Source organism: Abramis brama (assembly GCF_963993115.1).
Source record: "Abramis brama genome assembly, chromosome: 1".
Classification (NCBI taxonomy): domain Eukaryota; kingdom Metazoa; phylum Chordata; class Actinopteri; order Cypriniformes; family Leuciscidae; genus Abramis; species Abramis brama.
The window spans coordinates 32,638,285-32,657,689 of NC_139963.1; the positions used below are offsets into that span (position 1 = coordinate 32,638,285).

General features: G+C 43.5%; 1 protein-coding gene across 1 annotated transcript; it reads left to right on the plus strand.

Annotated features, from left to right (window-relative positions):
- Nucleotides 1–8,124: 8,124 nt before the first annotated feature.
- LOC311089849 (uncharacterized protein) lies at nt 8,125–17,517 on the plus strand. The gene is made up of 3 exons (XM_084124858.1): nt 8,125–8,171; nt 10,757–11,161; nt 16,518–17,517. Exons 2-3 carry the CDS (start codon nt 10,771–10,773, stop codon nt 16,880–16,882), a joined length of 756 nt encoding a protein of 251 aa, XP_083980984.1. The 5' UTR covers nt 8,125–8,171; nt 10,757–10,770; the 3' UTR covers nt 16,883–17,517.
- The last annotated feature ends 1,888 nt before the right edge of the window (nt 17,518–19,405 follow it).

The window sequence follows — 19,405 nt, forward strand, 5'->3', positions numbered from 1 at the left end:
GTATACACTTACCTTGACGAAAAGCGGGATTGACGCACTGCAAGCAGAGAGATGATTTCTGCTTGCCTCCACAAAAATTGTCTTCGGCGGACATCCCGCTGTCTTTGGAACGGTTTTAATACTTTTGCGGCAGACAGACGCAAGTGTGTTTCTGTATTTTCTTTGAAAACAAAACCAAAGGTTAAAAAAACAAAAAACAAAAACAAATGTGAAGCGAGCAATTCTATCCATTTTGACTTCTTTTCATAGTGGTTACCAGCTGCAGCTTGATGACGCAAGCGTACTGCGGTTCAGATACAAATAATATAATGTGAACACAGTCCATCGGGGGCAGGGGGAGGGGGGAGCAATCGAACTCGGGTTCGGAACAGGCAATCGAACCAAGTGTGAAAGCACCCTTAAACCCTTTTGACTCCACACAGAAACAGCAACGCGTGCGGCATGACATCACTTTGTTGTAGAGACGCTATTGATTAAATGCCGACAAAGTAGAACACGGAAGCAGCTTGAAGCTGAAAGCGCGAGTATGTCTGCGCGGTCTGGAGGTATTCTATGGCTGCTGTTGCAACCCAGTATCTCAGTGCCCCCTGCAGCTCTGTGGACTGTCACGTGTTGATCTAAACAATACCGTTGCCATGCATACTTGACCTGTAGTGCTGAACCGGAAATAAAGTGAATGAGTTCCTTCCCAGTACAATGACTGTTGTGTATGTGACATGGTGTCAGAACAGAAGTAAGTCTATCGTTAATTTAATACACAAGGATTAGAACATTGAACAGCGGCCGAATATTTTACAATGGATGTTCTACACTATAAGCCACCCGAGCCGTTTGACTTCGACTGTCCTAATGTGAGCGCCGCGTGGAAGAAGTGGCAGCAACGTTTCGCCCTGTTCCTCACAGCAGATCTATGTCAAGCCAGAATGCCTAGCTATCGTAGCAGAGGTCGTCGTGGTCGTGGAGCATCAACTGTACACACAGTGGAGTCTGATTTCGAACATTTCTTTATTGACTCAATGACACAAGATCTCTGATCCCTGCTGGTATGAAGAGGTAATTGTTAATGAGGACAAGATTAAAATGAAGCTAGATACAGGAGCAGATACAAACTGTATGCCACTGTCACAGTTCAGACAGCTAACAGGATACACCAGCATCCCTGTTTACAAGTCTTCAGCTAGACTGTCAGGATATGGAAAGCACAGCATAGAGCACATAGGAAAAGTTAATCTAAAATGCGCGACGCGCAGGGGTGCTCAAGCAAGCTATGACTTCTTCCTCACTACTGAAAATGGACCAACCATCTTAGGTCGTCAAGCATGCTCTGGTCTTCGACTCATTCAAAGAGTGGACAACATTGAAAAATCACTAACTCAAGAAGATCTGATTGCACAGTACCCTGATGTGTTTAGTGGTCTTGGAAAATTCACAGAACCATATGACATTAAGTTGAAGCCCAATGTGTCACCTGTAATTCACTCGCCGCACAGAGTGCCTTTGAGTCTTCATAATCGTCTTAAAGAAAAGCTTGATGATATGGAAGCAGCTGGCGTCATCCGTAAAACATCAAAACCCACAGACTGGGTCAACAGTCTTGTGGTAGTGGAGAAGAAAGATGGCTCACTTCGTTTATGCCTTGACCCTAAAGATCTGAATCGCGCCATTAGAAGGGAACACTTCATGATCCCAACCAGCTCTGATGTGATCAGCCAGATGTCAGGGAAAATAATGTTCACTGTGCTTGATCAGACAAGTTCATACTGGCAAGTTCCACTCACTGAAGCCAGTGCAGACCTGTGCACATTCAATACTCCCTTTGGGTGATATTCCTTCCAGCGAATGCCATTCGGAATATCAAGTGCCAGCGAAGTCCTACAGCGAAGAAACCAGATGGTTTTTGGGGACATCCCAGATGTGCATATTATTGCAGATGATTTGATTGTCGCCTCACTAGATGAGAAACAACATGACAAGACATTACATGATGTGATGCAGCGTGCTAAATCCATGGGCTGTAAGTTCAACAAAGAAAAGATCAAATTCAAGAGGTCTGAACTCGTGTACATGGGCCATGTGATCAGCAAGGAAGGTCTGAAGCCCGACGAGTCAAAAGTGACAGCCATAACTGACATGCCTGACCCAACTTCAAAAGAGGATCTTCTAAGGATCATGGGCATGATCAATTACTTGTCACAGTTCATACCTAATCGGTCCACAACGACAACACCACTACGTAGTCTACTCAAGAAAGATACAGCATGGACATGGGAACCGCAGCATGCAGCAGCTCTCAAGATGTTGAAGACACTTATCAGCAGCAAGCCAGTGCTCAAGTTTTTTGACATGACCAAAGACACTGTGATACAGTGTGACGCGTCATCAACCGGTCTTGGAGCCTGTTTGCTGCAGGATAGTCATCCCATTGCATATGCATCTCGTTCTCTGACCACATCAGAACAAAATTACTCTCAAATTGAAAAGGAGCTGCTGGCAATCTGTTTCGCAACTGAAAAATTCAACCAGTACGTGTATGGCAGACCAGTGACAGTACAGTCCGACCACTTGAGATGATCACCAGAAAGCCACTGCACAAGGCTTCACCAAGGCTCCAGCAAATGTTGTTACGCCTGTTGAAATACAACATCGATGTGAAGTACCACCCTGGAAAACATATGTACATTGCGGATACCTTAAGCCGAGCGTATCAGACCAGTGATGCTACATCTTCCAACATAGAGGATGCACAACAGCTACGGGTACACAGCATTAGTGAAGTACTACCTATGAGTAGCCAAAGAATTGAAAAGATCCAGCAAGCATCAGCCAGTGACCCGACTCTCCAGGCAGTAAGAGCAGTGAGTCAGAGAGGTTGGCCGTCTCACAAGGCAAGTGTACCTCCCCTAGCGCAACAGTTTTGGCAGGTGAGATGAAGTATACATTGAACATGGACTTGTTTTTGTAGGAGACAGAGTAGTAATCCTAGAGTCTCTACGACAGGAGATTATTTCCGCCCTACATGACACTCATATAGGCATTGAGAAGTACAAAACCAGGGCCAGAGCTATCATGTATTGGCCTGGGATGTCTAGGGACATTCAAGATGCAATTGCTCGTTGCAGTGTGGGTGCAAAATTTCACAGAAGCAACACCCAGGAGCCAATGTTGCCACATGAAGTGCCAGACCGTCCATGGGCTAAGCTGGATTCTGACATATTTACTTTTAATGGAACAGATCACCTACTCGTCGTTGACTTCTCCAAGTACCCTGAAGTGGTGAGTCTGAGAACCAAGACAGCACAAGAGATCATCAACAAGCTGACGTCTCTTTTTAGCCAGGCATGGAGTGCTGGACATGCTGTTGAGTGACAATATGCCATATGCCAGTCATGCTTTTCGCCAGTTTGCAGCAGATTGGAACTTTAACCTGGTGACATCTAGTCCTACATATCCTCAGTCTAATGGACGGAGTGAGAGGTTTGTGCAAACAATAAAACAGCTAATGAGAAAAGCAGCAGAGGATGGCAAGGACATCTACAAGTGCCTGCTTGATCTCCGAGACAAGTCCTATTAGCGGACTCCAAGTCACTCCAGCACAATTGCTTATGGGTCACTGTCTCAAGTCTATCTTGCCTGTAACCTCACGTAAACTGATGCCTCAAGCCACGGTGCAAGGTAGAGATGAGTTGGTGGCTCGACAACAACCGATGGCACACTACTATAACCGGGGAAAGAGAGAACTGCCTTCCCTGCAACCTGGTGAAAGCTGCCGTATCAGACAAGGCCGCGTGTGGAACCGAGCAATTGTGGTACAACCTCATACCACCCCTCGATCATACACTGTCATGACAGAAAATGGAACCACCTACCGATGCAACAGAATTCACCTGTCTGTTGATCCTGACAAATCAGCACTTCAAGTGACACCGGACATTGCTGACCCAGACTGCACACCTAAAGAGCAGATGGAGACACTAGTGTCCCCTACAAATATTGGGTCCCTCAAGGCATCATCACAGCTGCCATTGTCAGTCCGTGAGCGCCCAGCCAGAGCAAGATGTTTGCCAAAGAGATTTGATGACTATGTTATGCACAAGTAAAGCTTAAATATTGTACACGTGTTAGTAGCTATATGTCCAAGTCTTAGCACTGTGATTAATATTCAAGTTAGTGACTTTAGACCAGTTAAGCTACATTTATACCTAACTGTTGACTTAAAAGATATGACTTCACGCAAGATCTGAGGTTAGGATTTTGCTAAGAGATATTTTGGTTCATTAGGTTTATTGAACAGGTTTGATGAATAGTATGCACTATACGTTACTACTGTAAGTACAGTGAGAGTGTAATTGCGACTAAGCATGCAATTTAGTAATGATGACAAATAAGACTTGCTGTGGAATATGTTGAAAACTTTATAAGTTGAGGGTATGTCTTTAAAAGGGGAGATGTCACGTGTTGATCTAAACAATACCATTGCCATGCATACTTGACCTGTAGTGCTGAACCAGAAATAAAGTGAATGAGTTCCTTCCCAGTACAATGACTGTTGTGTATGTGACATGGACAGTGAGAGACTTTTTAGTGCCGTTGCAAACGTCCTTGATGAAAACAGAAACAGGCTCAAACCTGACAAGGTAGAGATGTTAGTTTTCATTAAGAAAAACATACATTTCCTTCTGTGAAACTTACTACTGTGATTACAGTAAGAGTTAGGAGTGCAGTTTCTAAAAGCACATTACTGGCTTTGCAAACACTGTGGCACTTTTATTTTTGCTCTAGATGTGTAAAACCAAGTGAAAAACAAGTGTAAAAACAAGTGAAAGTGTAACCACCCTAACTCGTAATAAGGGGGATTTACAGGTTCTCTACTGGACCAATGATTTTCTGTGGCTCAATAACCAAAACACTCAAGTACACAATTTCTTAGATATAAATATAACAATTTTATTTTTGGACAATCATAGTATTAAAACTATGATTGTCCAAAATGGGGGGGGACAGCAGGTTGATGCAGTGACAGGTACAATTCTAATCATGTATTTGTAATTAATGATAACATTTAATCAATAAGCTTAAAGAGAAATAAAGCATCAATCAAACAGGACAATATATTCAGCAGGGGGTTACCAATTGGTTGTTAAATACATGCATTAAATCAATTCATGTGATCACCTATAACATGCATAATTTCATTGCACTGCAAACCTCATGTAAAGTCATATAAATCACTTAAAGGGACTGTAAGTAGGAATTTCTCCCATCTAGTGGTGAAATTGTATTTTGCATTCAAACGAATAATGCTCTCCAGCGCCTCACTTTTTCAAATGCGCGTTGCATCTACGGTAGCCGTTATGTACCAAAAAGCTATGACAGGATGTCTTATAATAGCACTTCGAGTTTTTCTTCGGGTGAACAGGTATATTATTTAAAACAAACTGAAACTTGAAACAACGAAAAAAGAATGTTACAGTATGAATTACTGACTGTGAAAAACATTAACTAAGGTAATTAAGTTAGTAGTAATAAAGCCTTCTTTACTCGTTATATTTTTTGAAGTAGCCTACATGCATTGTTAGATATCATCATCATCAGAGCCTTCTCTAATGTTACTTTACTCAATAGCTGCTATTCATCAAAGAGCCTGTTTAACTTTTACTATAAATGTTCTTCTGTCTATATAATAAAGTACTTCTCTATATAATAAAAAACTTATATAGTTTATTTTTTCTGTCTATATAATAAAAAACTTCTCTAATGTTACTTTACTCAATAGCTGCTATTCATCAAAGAGCCTGTTTAACTTTTACTATAAATGTTCTACTGTCTATATAATAAAGTACACAACCAAGCAATGAAAAAAAAAGCTTGTAATTAAGACCGTAACATTGACTTTCCTGTCGAGAAGAAAGCAGGCAACTTCAGCGTCTCTTTTAAAAGCTTTCTCCTGCATTAGCTATCCCGACATTAACCCTTGTTTTTGTAATCTCCGGTCACGTTTCCTTTTACGGTCTATTTTGGACTTTTTCGACGACGAGGACTCCTTATCCTGTGACTCAGCATATGTATGAATGAATGGTGTATAAATAACCGTACAGTGCAGCCTTTTAAACTTGCCGCGGCAGTGACAAGCGCCTCTCTCTGCTCTGCTTCTCCTTCTGCTGACTTCAGTCACGTGACGCCTGGCTCTGAACGAAAACGCGTTGTGGAAACGCGTTGGTCCAGTACTTTTTGTCCCTCTCTGCTATTATAGTTTTTCAAGATGGCGGAATTACATGGAAGCCTCCGTGGACCTACCCGTCCCATGTATATAAAAATAATAAATTCTTCGTTTACGAGGATTAGTCTGATCATTGGCATAGGTATTTGTACATCGTTGAGGGCATATTTATTAATAAAAATATTGATTTTAGATAATAAAATACCTAAAAAGCTACATACAGTCCCTTTAAGGGGAAAACCCCAACAAAATATCCCTCCCAGTCTGTTCGCACCATTCGCACGCGTCTATCTCCAACCCACGTCCCAGCACGGCAGCCTCGGCAAACCCTCCCAAACAACAAATACATCATACCATTATGGCTTTGATCCCTGATTGCTAATGCAACACAGGTGTTTCTCTTCCCCGGCACATCATGAGGAAACCACTGTGGACGCTACTAGCGTTGCCACTCCCCTTATTTGTGATGAGCAGCTTACAAAAGCGCGGGCGCGCCGCTGTCTGCTTCTTTTCACAAGCGCTTGCTCTCCGTGGCGTCTGTCGTTGCTATGCAACCATGAACTGCGCTCTCCACGATGACAAGGAAGTATCAGCAAAAGATGAATAGATTTCTAGCCCTTGCATTAGCTTTACTACTAGATATATTTATGGAGATGAAAAATAATAAGGCGCCCTGTACAGCTATGATCAGCTGTTCAGCCGAGCATTCAATGTTGTTACGCTGTAAGCTGATCAGTTGGTTCGTTGCTGCCGCGCTCTAGTACCACTCGCACACCAAAAAGAGCAAAATGGTTTTTAATGTTTCAATTTCGTGATTAAAATGACATAATTTGGAAGCGGATAATTTCTTCACAAACAGCTCATTATGACTCAATGTTAGAATGCTGCACCTACACTCGATAGTGTGAATAAGATCAGCGCAACGCAGACCACTGCATTGACAGCGTGAAACATATGATCTGTCTACGGCCAGGGCTCAGCGGAAGACAGAAAATGCCGGTCCAGCGCTGATTGAGGAATTAAATTCGAAAATAAAAGACAGTTTGACATATTTTTCTCGCATCTGTGAATTTTTTTTAAAATCATTTGCTGCGAGATGAAGCAAATATATTTGTGCGGGAATTTCTCGCATTATAAAAGCTAACATTGCGGAAATGGTTTAAATTATGCGCAATCCCCGCATTCCCGCACCGAAATTCAAGCTCTGCAAAAGTATAGAATTCATGTTATTTATTACTTGATTGTTCAAGCTACCTCACAGAAGTGCTCTGTTTGTTAACAGAGTTGTTGAATGTTAAAATAAGGTGAATTAAATAAAAAATAAGGATCATCCTGGATCTGTTTTTTCGCTTATAGAAGTATCGGATCGGGACTCGGTCGGTATACTCAAAATGAGTTGAAGGTGGTAAAATCCTGCTTGGAAAATGGGTATCTAAGCTTGGGCTGTCACGATTATTAAATTTGGTAGACGAGGAGTTTAACCGTCCTGACGTGCTGTTTGAATGCTGAATGGAGAATGATTGACAGCTGCAGCGGAGGGACGACGAGTTTGCGTAAACTTTAATTTAACGATGTAAAATTTCTTCTGTCCCTCACAACAAGATATGAAATGGCTTTACACCACTTAAATCATTATATTAGAATTCATGAAGGATTGAGTAACACAGATATATTTCTGATTATTTAATTATCGTGACAGGCCTAATCTGAGATGAAATGAATGAAAGGCAGTTCATCAGTTCATCTCTCTCTCACACACACGTGAGAGAGAGATGGGTTCTTGAAATGATTGTTTAATGTCATAAAGCCAAAAAGACTGAAAACAAACTAAATAACAAATAGAATAAAAAGATTTCATTATTTCAGTTCTTTAGATAGAGAGTGTGTAAACTAAAGACATATGCTGAGAGACTCAGAGTGACTGCAAAAGACACAACGACATCAAAATATACAGGTCAGTGTAAACTAAATAAACTTATATGACACTCACATAGTATCACATTTGCTAAGAATTATGGATCTTGTCGTCAACGTCAAGCCGACCGATCTAATAATGTTTATGGATGAGTAAATACATCGATGTTTTTATCATGACTGTGATATGAAGCAGGTTGGGATTGCTAAGAGACAGCTAACGTTATCAGCTCCACATGCGACGTGAGTCCCGCGGATATAAAAGGAATATGGACATTTCATTCTACCAAACTACACGCGAGTGCAGAATTACTACTCGCAGGTCAGTTTATTAGACAAATTAAGCTTGTGAGGTAACGCAGCGCTGTTTCACCTGGTCTAACATTACACTATCACACTAAACTGCATTTGAATGTGTTGAAATGAATGTGTTAGTTTGTCTGTATGAGACTAGCAGTAAGCTAGATCAACATTAGAATAACATACAGATCATATTCTAACATTTTATCATTGTTGAACTATATAACATTGATTAGTTTTATGTAAATGTGCTCACCTGTTTAATAAAGTACAGTAGGAGCGGTCGAAGTCTCGGACGTGGAGCTCTCGTTTATATACTGTATGGGAGCTCTCGGCATCTCGAAAACACCGCGCTGATATTGATTCTCGTTTTAGTTCTCCTTTTTTATCCAAATTCTGCTTGCCATGGTCCATAATGTTTGAACGAAACAACAACAGCGTGCAAATAGACACTGCGAACTACACAGTTGTCTGCGTCTGTCGCTTTGGTTACTATCAGAGGGCTCTGGTTCATAGCTCTGGTTGCTATGGCAGTACGAGCAGAAACCAGGGACAACGTGGATATGACGCCATTGACGGCGACAAAATGGAAATAAAGAAACGGGACGTGTCTTCGAATTAAATTACAAATTTCTCCTGGTTTGAAAGTTGTTGGAAACAGTCGGGATAATGTAAGTACACAACTAAATATATAACATAGATATAGTGATTTTTGCTATTTTTAAAGCAAAAAAGTTACATATTGTGCCTTTAAAGGGGACATATCATGCCAAATGCACTTTTTTAGCCCTTAAATGCATTTTGTTGTATATTTGGAGTGTTAAGAAGTACAGAAAATATGAAATTATTCTCTTCAGGTGCTTCGTTGATATCTTTATATTCAGTTTTGGTCATATTTTTCAACCTGTTCCGATTTTTCTGTTATCTATGACGTTTTTTGAACTATTACGTCACAGTATTTGCAGCGGAACTGCCAAATAAGGACATTGACTTCCGGCCCAACACTTCGAGCAATCCGCCATTTTTATTTCTCGCTGCAATTTTGTAGTCCAAGCTAAAGGATGCAGAAGTTACGAGAGGGTAAGTTAAAATGTTCGGTTGTTGGATGTAGTAACCCACACGCTTCATTACACCGTTTAATGTAGATGAACTGCCGCGCTTGTTACAGGACGCATGTTTAACTGAAAGAACGAGCAGAGAGAGAGACCCGGTCGCGCGCACGCTCACTCTCTCTCTTCAGAGCCAGGCGAAAGTGTAAACAAGACATCACCGTCTCCAAACTAGACGCTGTCTTGCTCTCTCTCCCTCGCACATATTAATCAAAATAAATCGACACGGTGGTAAAAGGTCGGAAGACCAAAGTTTCATGTGTAAATACAGTACACACCATTGCGATACATCCATATGAAGACGTTGTTCTACAGGTTCGTCGTCTTCATTTTCATCTCGCTCCTGCTCCGACTCTGGCTCGAACATGTAAGGCTGGCTGGACAAGTCTTCCGTTGTTGACATTTTGTTAATAACGTGTGAATAAAAAGTTTCTGTGCCGCTAGATAATCGTATCTCTGCTATCAAACTACAAAAATGGCCGAACGGGGTGGAGTTGAACCGAGTGTCACCTCTGCAACCTGGAGAGGGGGCGGAGTATGAAGTGTCTCAGTTGTATTTAAAGAGACCGCACCAAAACGACTTGCTCTCAGACGCACATCAGAAAAGGGGTAGAAAAGGGGCCTGTGGAGCTATAATAATGAGGAATTCAGACCCAAGCATTGCAGTTCCGCTTTAAATAGACTACAAATGTATGATTTATATGTAAAAAGGAACAATTTAAAAGCATGATATGTCTCCTTTAAATTAAAACTGCTCTGTGTCTCCTGGGGTCCACTCTACAGCGCGTTAAAACTGACACTGAAGCAGTGTTGAAGTTAATTAAATAAAATAAGTAATTAATTAAGTGATGATTTGAGGTGTGCATTGAGGTGTGAGGTTGTTTTATGTCGTTTCCTTGTTGGTGACATCACTGTGAGATCAACGTGTTGACTGGGATGTACATACATGTTGCTCACATATTATGCTTGCCTACTAGTTCGTGCTGAATCTGTGGAATGACACTTCTTCCATTAATATGTTTATTAGCAACTGAAAAAAGCACAAATGTCAGGGCATGACAAAAAACTCAAGGGCCCCAAAACACCCTCAGACCCAAGAGGGTTAAACCAATGTCAATCCTAAATTAAGATAATGAAATAAAAAAACAGAAGTAAACTGGACAAACACTGACCATTTTCATTTGATTTTTTGACTGTGTGAATTTTATATTTATAGAATCAAAAGAGGAAATGTCGGACACTGATGGAGATGATTATGGTGAAGAAGAAGAAGAAGAAGAAAAAGATGAAGAAGAAGAAGAAGAAAAAGAAGAAGAAAAAGAAGAAGATGATGATGATGATGACGACGATGATGAATATGATGATGATGATGAATATGAATATGATGATGATGATGATGATGATGACGATGATGATGAAGATGAAGATGAAGATGATGATGATGATGATGAATATGATGATGAAGATGATGAAGATGAGGAAGATGATGATGATGAAGATGATGAAGATGACGACGATAAAGATGAGGAAGATGATGATGAAGATGATGACGATGATGATGAGGAAGATGATGATGATGATGAAGATGATGATGACGAAGATGATGAAGAAGATGATGATGGTATGTGGATACATGAATGCAAATGGTTAAAGGTGCTCTAAGCCAGTGGTTCCCAATTCCAGTCCTTGTGACCCACTGCTCTGCACATTTTGTATGTCTCTCTTATCTGACACACTCAGTTCAGTTCATGGAGTCTCTCCTAATGAGCTGGTGATCTGGTTCAGGTGTGTTAAATAAGGGAGACATACAAAATGTGCAGAGCAGTGGGTCACGACAAAGTCCTTTTAGGCAAGTCGTGCCACTCGGCCGCCATATTGGCAGTTATTAGTTCGCGAATTGGACGTGTCATACGGTTGTGTGATTATCCCATCAGTTATGGACATCCCACAAGGTTAGTGTCAACACAGAAAACATTACATCACTGGATAGGTTTTTCGTTTATTTAGAGAGTAATTTTATGTCAGCTGAATGTGCGGAACGCATTTCAAAGAAGATAAGGCAACGCATTTTAGCACAATTCACACCCAACGGTAATTCAGGGGAAAAAAAATCTTGTGCGGGAGAGAGAGCAAGACAGCGCTTAATTTGGAGACGGTGAAGTCTTGTTTAGACTTTCGCCTGGCTTCGGAAAGAGACAGAGAGAGAGAGAGAGAGAGAGAGAGAGAGAGAGAGAGAGAGAGAGAGAGAGAGAGAGAGAGAGAGAGAGAGAGAGAGAGAGAGAGCGCGCGCGACCGGGGCTCTCTCTCTCTGCTTGTCCTACTCCTTTCCATAGACAGTAAAAGAAATGTGGTTTTATGGTTTTATTCCATATGGTTCTTTCAGTTAAATATGCGCCCTGTCACTGATCTTGCACACACAACAACTCGCTGTCGCAAAACCTCAACTGTGCGCATGCGTCAGTGGAACCAGACGATAGGTTTAAATGTTTCCCAGCTTGACTGTTAAAAGCAGATGATTGGCTTTCCAGCGGGAGGGGCGGGACATGTGCATACAACCGCCATCTTTGCCGTTACGGGTTTTCCTTATATAGTTCTATTGAGGATTGAGGAAGTGGCATGTCTCTTATATAAATTGTCTCTGGTCACGAGGACTGGAATTGGGAACCACTGCTCTAAGCGATGTCACACGTTTTTTTAGGCAAAAACATCTTTTTTTTTGTCACATCCAGCAAACATCTCCTCACTATCCGCTAGCTGCCTGTCCCCTGAACACACTGTAAAAAAATTCGGTCGCTGTAGACACCACAGGCTCCACAAACGGCAACAACAACAAACTGGCCCAGCCTGGACCGAGAAGAGAGAGAAGCATGAAGAGGGAAGTTAGCAAGAGGACCGATGTCCTAGACAACGACAACGACAAACATTAGAATTATATTCTCTTGAATTTTGATATGGCCGACACATGACCAAAGAGACAACGTTCCGATGAACAAATAACAAAGAAGAGGGAAAAGGAGAAGGAACGCGCGAAGCCCCGAATTTACATTGTAAAAGCCTGTTTCAGGGAACACGGAAGGGAGGGGGAGGGGACGGGATGAGGAGGAGGAGGGAGGGTCGAGCTAGCCTCCGTTTTGTTTGACAACGACTTAGAACGTCATCAAGAAGTGACATCGCTTAGAGCAGCTTTAAACGTGTAACTGTCTTCCTTTTTAATTACTGCCTCAGTTCTACATCTGCCCCTCCTTGAACTGCCACCTTACCGTGGTGGAGGGGTTTGAGTACCCGAACGACCCTAGGAGCTATGTTGTCTGGGGCTATATGCCCCTGGTAGGGTCTCCCAAGGCAAACAGGTCCTAGGTGAAGGGTCAGACTAAGAGCGGTTCAAAAACCCTTATGACGACTATAAATTCGAGGACCGTGACGTCGCCCGGTATGGCGCAGCCGGGGCCCCACCCTGGAGCCAGGCCCGGTGTTGGGGCCCGTATGCGAGCGCCTGGTGGTCGGGCCTCCCCCCATGGGGTCCGGCCGGGCTCAGCCCGAAGGAGCGACGTGGGGCCACCCTCCCGTGGACCCACCACCTGCAGGAGGGACCGTAAGGGGCCGGTGCTAAGTGGAATCCCTGGACGCGGAATCCAGCTCTAGGGACATGGAACGTTACCTCTCTGGCGGGGAAGGAGCCTGAGATTGTGCGTGAGGTTCAGAGATTCCGACTAGAGATAGTTGGGATCACCTCCACGCACGGCTTGGGCTCTGGAACCACACTCCTCGAGAGAGGATGGACTCTTCACCACTCTGGAGTTGCCCATGGTGAGAGGTGGCGGGCTGGTGTGGGTTTGCTTATAGCCCCCCAGCTCAGCCGCCATGTGTTGGAGTTCACCCCGGTGAACGAGAGGGTCGCTTCCCTGCGCCTTCGGGTCAGGGATAGGTCTCTCACTGTCGTTTGTGCCTACGGGCCAAACGGCAGTGCAGAGTACCCGGCCTTCTTGGAGTCTCTGGGAGGGGTGCTGGAAAGTGCTCCGACTGGGGACTCCGTCGTTCTACTGGGGGACTTCAACACCCACGTGGGCAGCGACAGTGACACCTGGAGGGGCGTGATTGGGAGGAACGGCCCCCCTGATCTGAACCCGAGTGGTGTTCTGTTACTGGACTTCTGTGCTAGTTACAGCTTGTCCATAATGAACACCATGTTCAAGCATAAGGGTGTCCATCAGTGCACATGGCACCAGGACACCCTAGGCCGGAGGTCGATGATCGACTTTGTGGTTGTTTCATCTGACCTCCGGCCGTATGTCTTGGATACTCGGGTGAAGAGAGGGGCGGAGCTGTCAACTGATCACCACCTGGTGGTGAGTTGGATCCGATGGCGGGGGAGGAAGCTGGACAGACTCGGCAGACCCAAACGTACTGTGAGGGTCTGTTGGGAACGTTTGGCCGAATCCCCTGTCATCTTCAACTCCCACCTCCGACAGAGCTTCGACCAGATCCCAAGGGAGTCTGGAGATATTGAGTCTGAGTGGACCATGTTCTCCACCTCCATTGTCAACGCCGCCACTCGGAGCTGTGGCCGTAAGGTCTCCGGTGCCTGTCGAGGCGGCAATCCCCGAACCCGGTGGTGGACACCGGAAGTAAGGGATGCCGTCAAGCTGAAGAAGGAGTCCTATCGGGCCTGGCTGGCTTGTGGGACTCCTGAGGCAGCTGAAGGGTACCGACGGGCCAAGCGGACTGCAGCCCGGGTGGTTGTGGAGGCAAAAACTCGGGCCTGGGAGGAGTTCGGTGAGGCCATGGAGAAGGACTATCGGTCGGCCTCGAAGAGATTCTGGCAAACCGTCCGGCGCCTCAGGAGGGGGAAGCAGTGCCCTACCAACGCTGTTTACAGTGGAGGTGGGCAGCTGTTGACCTCGACTGGGGATATCACCGGACGGTGGAAGGAATACTTCGAGGATCTCCTCAATCCCGCCGTCACGTCTTCCGTTGAGGAAGCAGAGGCTGAGGGCTTGGAGGCGGACTCGTCCATCACCCAAACTGAAGTCACCGAGGTAGTCAAGAAACTCCTCGGTGGCAAGGCACCGGGGGTGGATGAGATCCGCCCTGAGTACCTCAAGTCTCTGGATGTTGTGGGGCTGTCTTGGCTGACACACCTCTGCAGCATCGCGTGGCGGTCGGGGAAAGTGCCTTTGGACTGGCAGACCGGGGTGGTGGTCCTTCTTTTTAAGAAGGGGGACCGGAGGGTGTGCTCTAACTATAGGGGGATCACACTTCTCAGCCTCCCCGGGAAAGTCTATGCCAGGGTACTGGAGAGGAGAATCCGGCCGATAGTAGAACCTCGGATTCAGGAGGAACAGTGTGGTTTTCGTCCCGGTCGTGGAACACTGGACCAGCTCTATACCCTCTACAGGGTGCTGGAGGGTTCATGGGAGTTTGCCCAACCAATCCACATGTGCTTTGTGGATTTGGAGAAGGCATTCGACTGTGTCCCTCGCGGCATCCTGTGGAGGGTGCTCTGGGAGTATGGGGTTCGGGACCCTTTGCTAAGGGCTATCCGGTCCCTGTACGACCGGAGCAGGAGCTTGGTTTGCATTGCCAGCAGTAAGTCAGACTTGTTCCCGGGGCATGTTGGACTCCGGCAGGGCTGCCCTTTGTCGCCGGTTCTGTTCATAATTTTTATGGACAGAATTTGTAGGCGCAGCCAGGGGCCGGAGGGGGTCAGGTTTGGGGACCACACGATTTCATCTCTGCTCTTTGCGGATGATGTTGTCGTGCTGGCCCCATCAGACCAGGACCTTCAGCATGCACTGGGACGGTTTGCAGCCGAGTGTGAAGCGGCTGGGATGAGAATCAGCACCTCCAAATCCGAGGCCATGGTTCTCAGTCGGAAAAGGGTGGCTTGCCCACTTCAGGTTGGTGGAGAGTTCCTGCCTCAAGTGGAGGAGTTCAAGTATCTTGGGGTCTTGTTCACGAGTGAGGGAAGGATGGAACGAGAGATTGACAGGCGGATTGGTGCAGCTTCTGCAGTAATGCGGTCGCTGTACCGGTCTGTCGTGGTGAAGAAGGAGCTGAGCCGCAAGGCGAAGCTCTCGATTTACCGGTCAATCTACGTTCCTACTCTCACCTATGGTCATGAGCTGTGGGTCATGACCGAAAGGACAAGATCCCAGATACAGGCAGCCGAAATGAGCTTTCTCCGCAGGGTGGCTGGGCGATCCCTTAGAGATAGCTAAGTGAGATAGATAGTGAGAAGCTCGGTCACTCGGGAGGAGCTCAGAGTAGAGCTGCTGCTCCTCCACATCGAGAGGGGTCAGCTGAGGTGGCTCGGGCATCTGTTCCGGATGCCTCCTGGACGCCTTCCTGGGAAGGTGTTCCGGGCATGTCCCACCGGGGAAGGAGACCCCGGGGAAGACCTAGGACACGCTGGAGGGACTATGTCTCCCGGCTGGCCTGGGAACGCCTCGGTGTCCCCCCGGAAGAGCTGGAGGAAGTGTCTAGGGAGAGGGAAGTCTGGGCATCCCTGCTTAGACTGCTGCCCCTGCGACCCGGCCCCGGATAAGCGGATGAAGATGGATGGATGGATGGAGTTCTACATCTGAATGTGCTCATATTTCCAATATGTTCTCAAATAGGTACTCACTGTAAAAAAAATTCTAAGCTTCATATAAAACAACAAGAGTTTGTTTCATTATTAGATTATTTTTTATACTATTTTGTTTTTCACCTTTTTTCATTTTTTTTTATCTCAACGTTTTATGTTTGATTGAATGTGTTGCTTGCTTGCTCTTTCTTTGTAATTGTTTGCAAAATTTTACAAGCAATTTCTGAGTGAAAATTGTTTCTAAATTTTCTTTTAGTGTAAAGTGTTAAATCGGACCGGCACATAGTCGCTGTCAGTCTCTTCAGCACAAACATGCTTCCTTTATATATAAATTAAGCTCGCTATAGATTGTCTTATTCACAAAACTTTCTGCTATCACCCACATGTGAAGAAGAGGAGAATGAGGGTGCGGAAGAGTGGAAACGGCGATTGGAAAAGAAGAAGAAAAGACGGAAGAGGAATCTGAAGAAGGCTGCATTGAAAGCCGAGGAAAAAGAGTGGAGACGGCAATTGAAAGAGGAGGAAAAGAAGAGGATGAAGAAGGAGAAGAAACCGAAGAACATCCTGAAGAAGGTTGCAAAGGGAGCCGGTGTTGCATTGGGAGTCACTGCATTAACAGCTGTGGGTATAGTTGCCAATGTCCTGGTCCCTGGAGTCGGGATCCTGACTACTAAAGCAAGTGAAGGGTTAATTAGCCATGCATACAAGAAGACGGGGGCAAAAAAGAAGAAAAGAAGGAAAAGAAAAATACAATAGTTCAATGAGTATTGACATGAGAGCATATCGTTTTACCACACATTTGTCATGCTAACCTGATAAGTATCATCCTTATGTACAAATGCTTTTGATATGACATTATTGCCCTGAATGGTCACTAGTCAGAGTGTGTTGTGTTGTCTTTTATTCAACACAGTCTCATATCTGTTTGTAACAATTTATTTAAACAACAAAATTAAATAAATTCTATCATATGACTTCAGAATCAGAAATACTGTTATCATTAATAAGAGCCAGACTAAAGGGATCAATATAATGGTTCAACACAAATAGTCGGTCTTCACTAGGAAGAGAGGAACATCGTTCTTCATCCTTCGTCATCTTCACTGATACTCACATCTCTCGCTGTTGATTTCTGAGCAACATCTAGAGAAAGCCTCGAATGACTGTCCACCTGCTCTCAGCCTGATTCCTTCCACAACATCAGTCACATATTTACACTAGCTCTGTAATAGTGTGATATTCAGACTTCAGATACTGTGTCACCAATAATGTGGCATGAAACCTCAACTAACAGTTATTGTTGAAAACTGATTAATCTGTTGATTATGTCTTCAATTAATTGGATAAAAAAATAAATGAAATAAAAACATGTTATGTATTTTATATGCATTTCAGCATATCACCATTGTTGAGGATAATATGCTTATTATTGTGTATGTATTTTGATCCATGATTTTTTTTTTTTTTTTTGAAAGTTCCTTTTACTGCAACTATTGCATCATTCAGACACACACAGAAGAATCAGCACATTAATCTCAACAATGGTGATATGCTTCATGCCGCAATGCATTCTGGGAGCCACCATAGTATAAATTTCATCCCAGCTCAGTGTTTATATGGGAACCACCAGCAGGGTGTTAAAAATAACACTGAAGCAGTGTTAGAGTTAATTACACAAGAACTACAACTGACTTCAGCCACAGTCTTAGATGAAATCAACTGAAGAGAAAAGAAGACTTTAAATCTGTGAAGATCTCATCAGAGGAGGATTAAACAACTCCACAAACAGCATTACCAGCTTCACTTATTACTAACCAGACTGACTTTATTTCTGTCAGACGTCTATTGAAGTTCTTATTGAGAATTAACTGAGGTTTAGATGTTTGTGATGTATGTGAGTTTGTGACAGTGTTTACCAAAACACATAATTTGTTGCAAAGTAAACCATGAACGAAGATGATGGTTTTAATCAACATAAAGAAACATTTGAGCGGTTAATTAATTTCACTAATGATCAAAAATATTTATTTGTTGTTAATAGATACTAATAATATTTGTTGTTAATAGATACTAATAATATTTGTTGTTAATAGATACTAATAATATTGTTCACTAATAATATTTTATTAACAGCGATCAGACGTACAGAATCAGCAAATAAATCTCTATAATTGTGACACACTTCACACCGCAATGCATGCTGGGAGCCACAATTTTATAAAACTCATGACTCCCAGCATGCATTGCGGCATTAAGTATGTCACCTTTGTTGAGATTCATTTGATGAGAAGGTTAAAAATAAATACTATGAAGAATTAAAAAAGGAAATTTCACAATTTGCTTTATGCCAACTAAACAATATTGGTGTTAAACTGTCAATATCAAATAAATGCGTTTGGTCAGTTATGAGATTAGTCAGTAATTTTTCTAAACAAAGATCAAAACCCAAACATCTGATATTCTTTGATTCTGGCTTACTTTATAACAAATTACATGTTTTAGTAAACACTGTAAACACACATGAAGCCAAGAGTCAAACTGCCCAAATAAAGGAAACAATGATCACCATAATAACAAGCATAAATATTTGCTTTAATTTTTGTTGTGATATTTAGTAGCTTTTCAGTGATGTTCTGAATTTATCTGGTTATCTGAATATTTTTGATTGTCACCATTGTTGAGATTCATGTGCTGATTGTTGATAACTGTGTGTGTCATTGTAGTACATACAATTTAACTGACTGTTATAATATTGCTGGATCTCATGCTGCAGTAACACAGGGTTTGTGATGAAAATATACTAATGGAACAACACAATTGTGTGATTCAAAAGACATCAGTGAATCAGGCCTTGTCCACATGGACACGGGTATTTTTATAACCGTGACTTTTTTTACGCGGTTCGGCCGTTCGTCCACACGGAAACGCAGTATCAGGTCACTGAAACCGAACATTTTTGACAAAACCCCTGCCAGGGTGAGGATTTTCAGAAACGCCGGTTACAGTGTTGTCGTGTAGACAGTAAAACCGGGGGTTTTGCTTCTGATTCAGGCTTCTGATTGGCCAACATGGCTTTACAATCGCCGCCTGCTGGTCTGCCATGCTCTTGACAGCGCGTGATGATAGCGTGTTTTTTTGCGTTTTCATGTAGGTGGAGATTTCTTTTAAACCGAGCATGTGTGGACAAGGATTTTTTTTTTAAACGCAGGAGGAAAAACTCCGGTTATAAAAATACCCGTGTCCGTGTGGACTAGGCCTCAGTCTATTTCATGATGATTA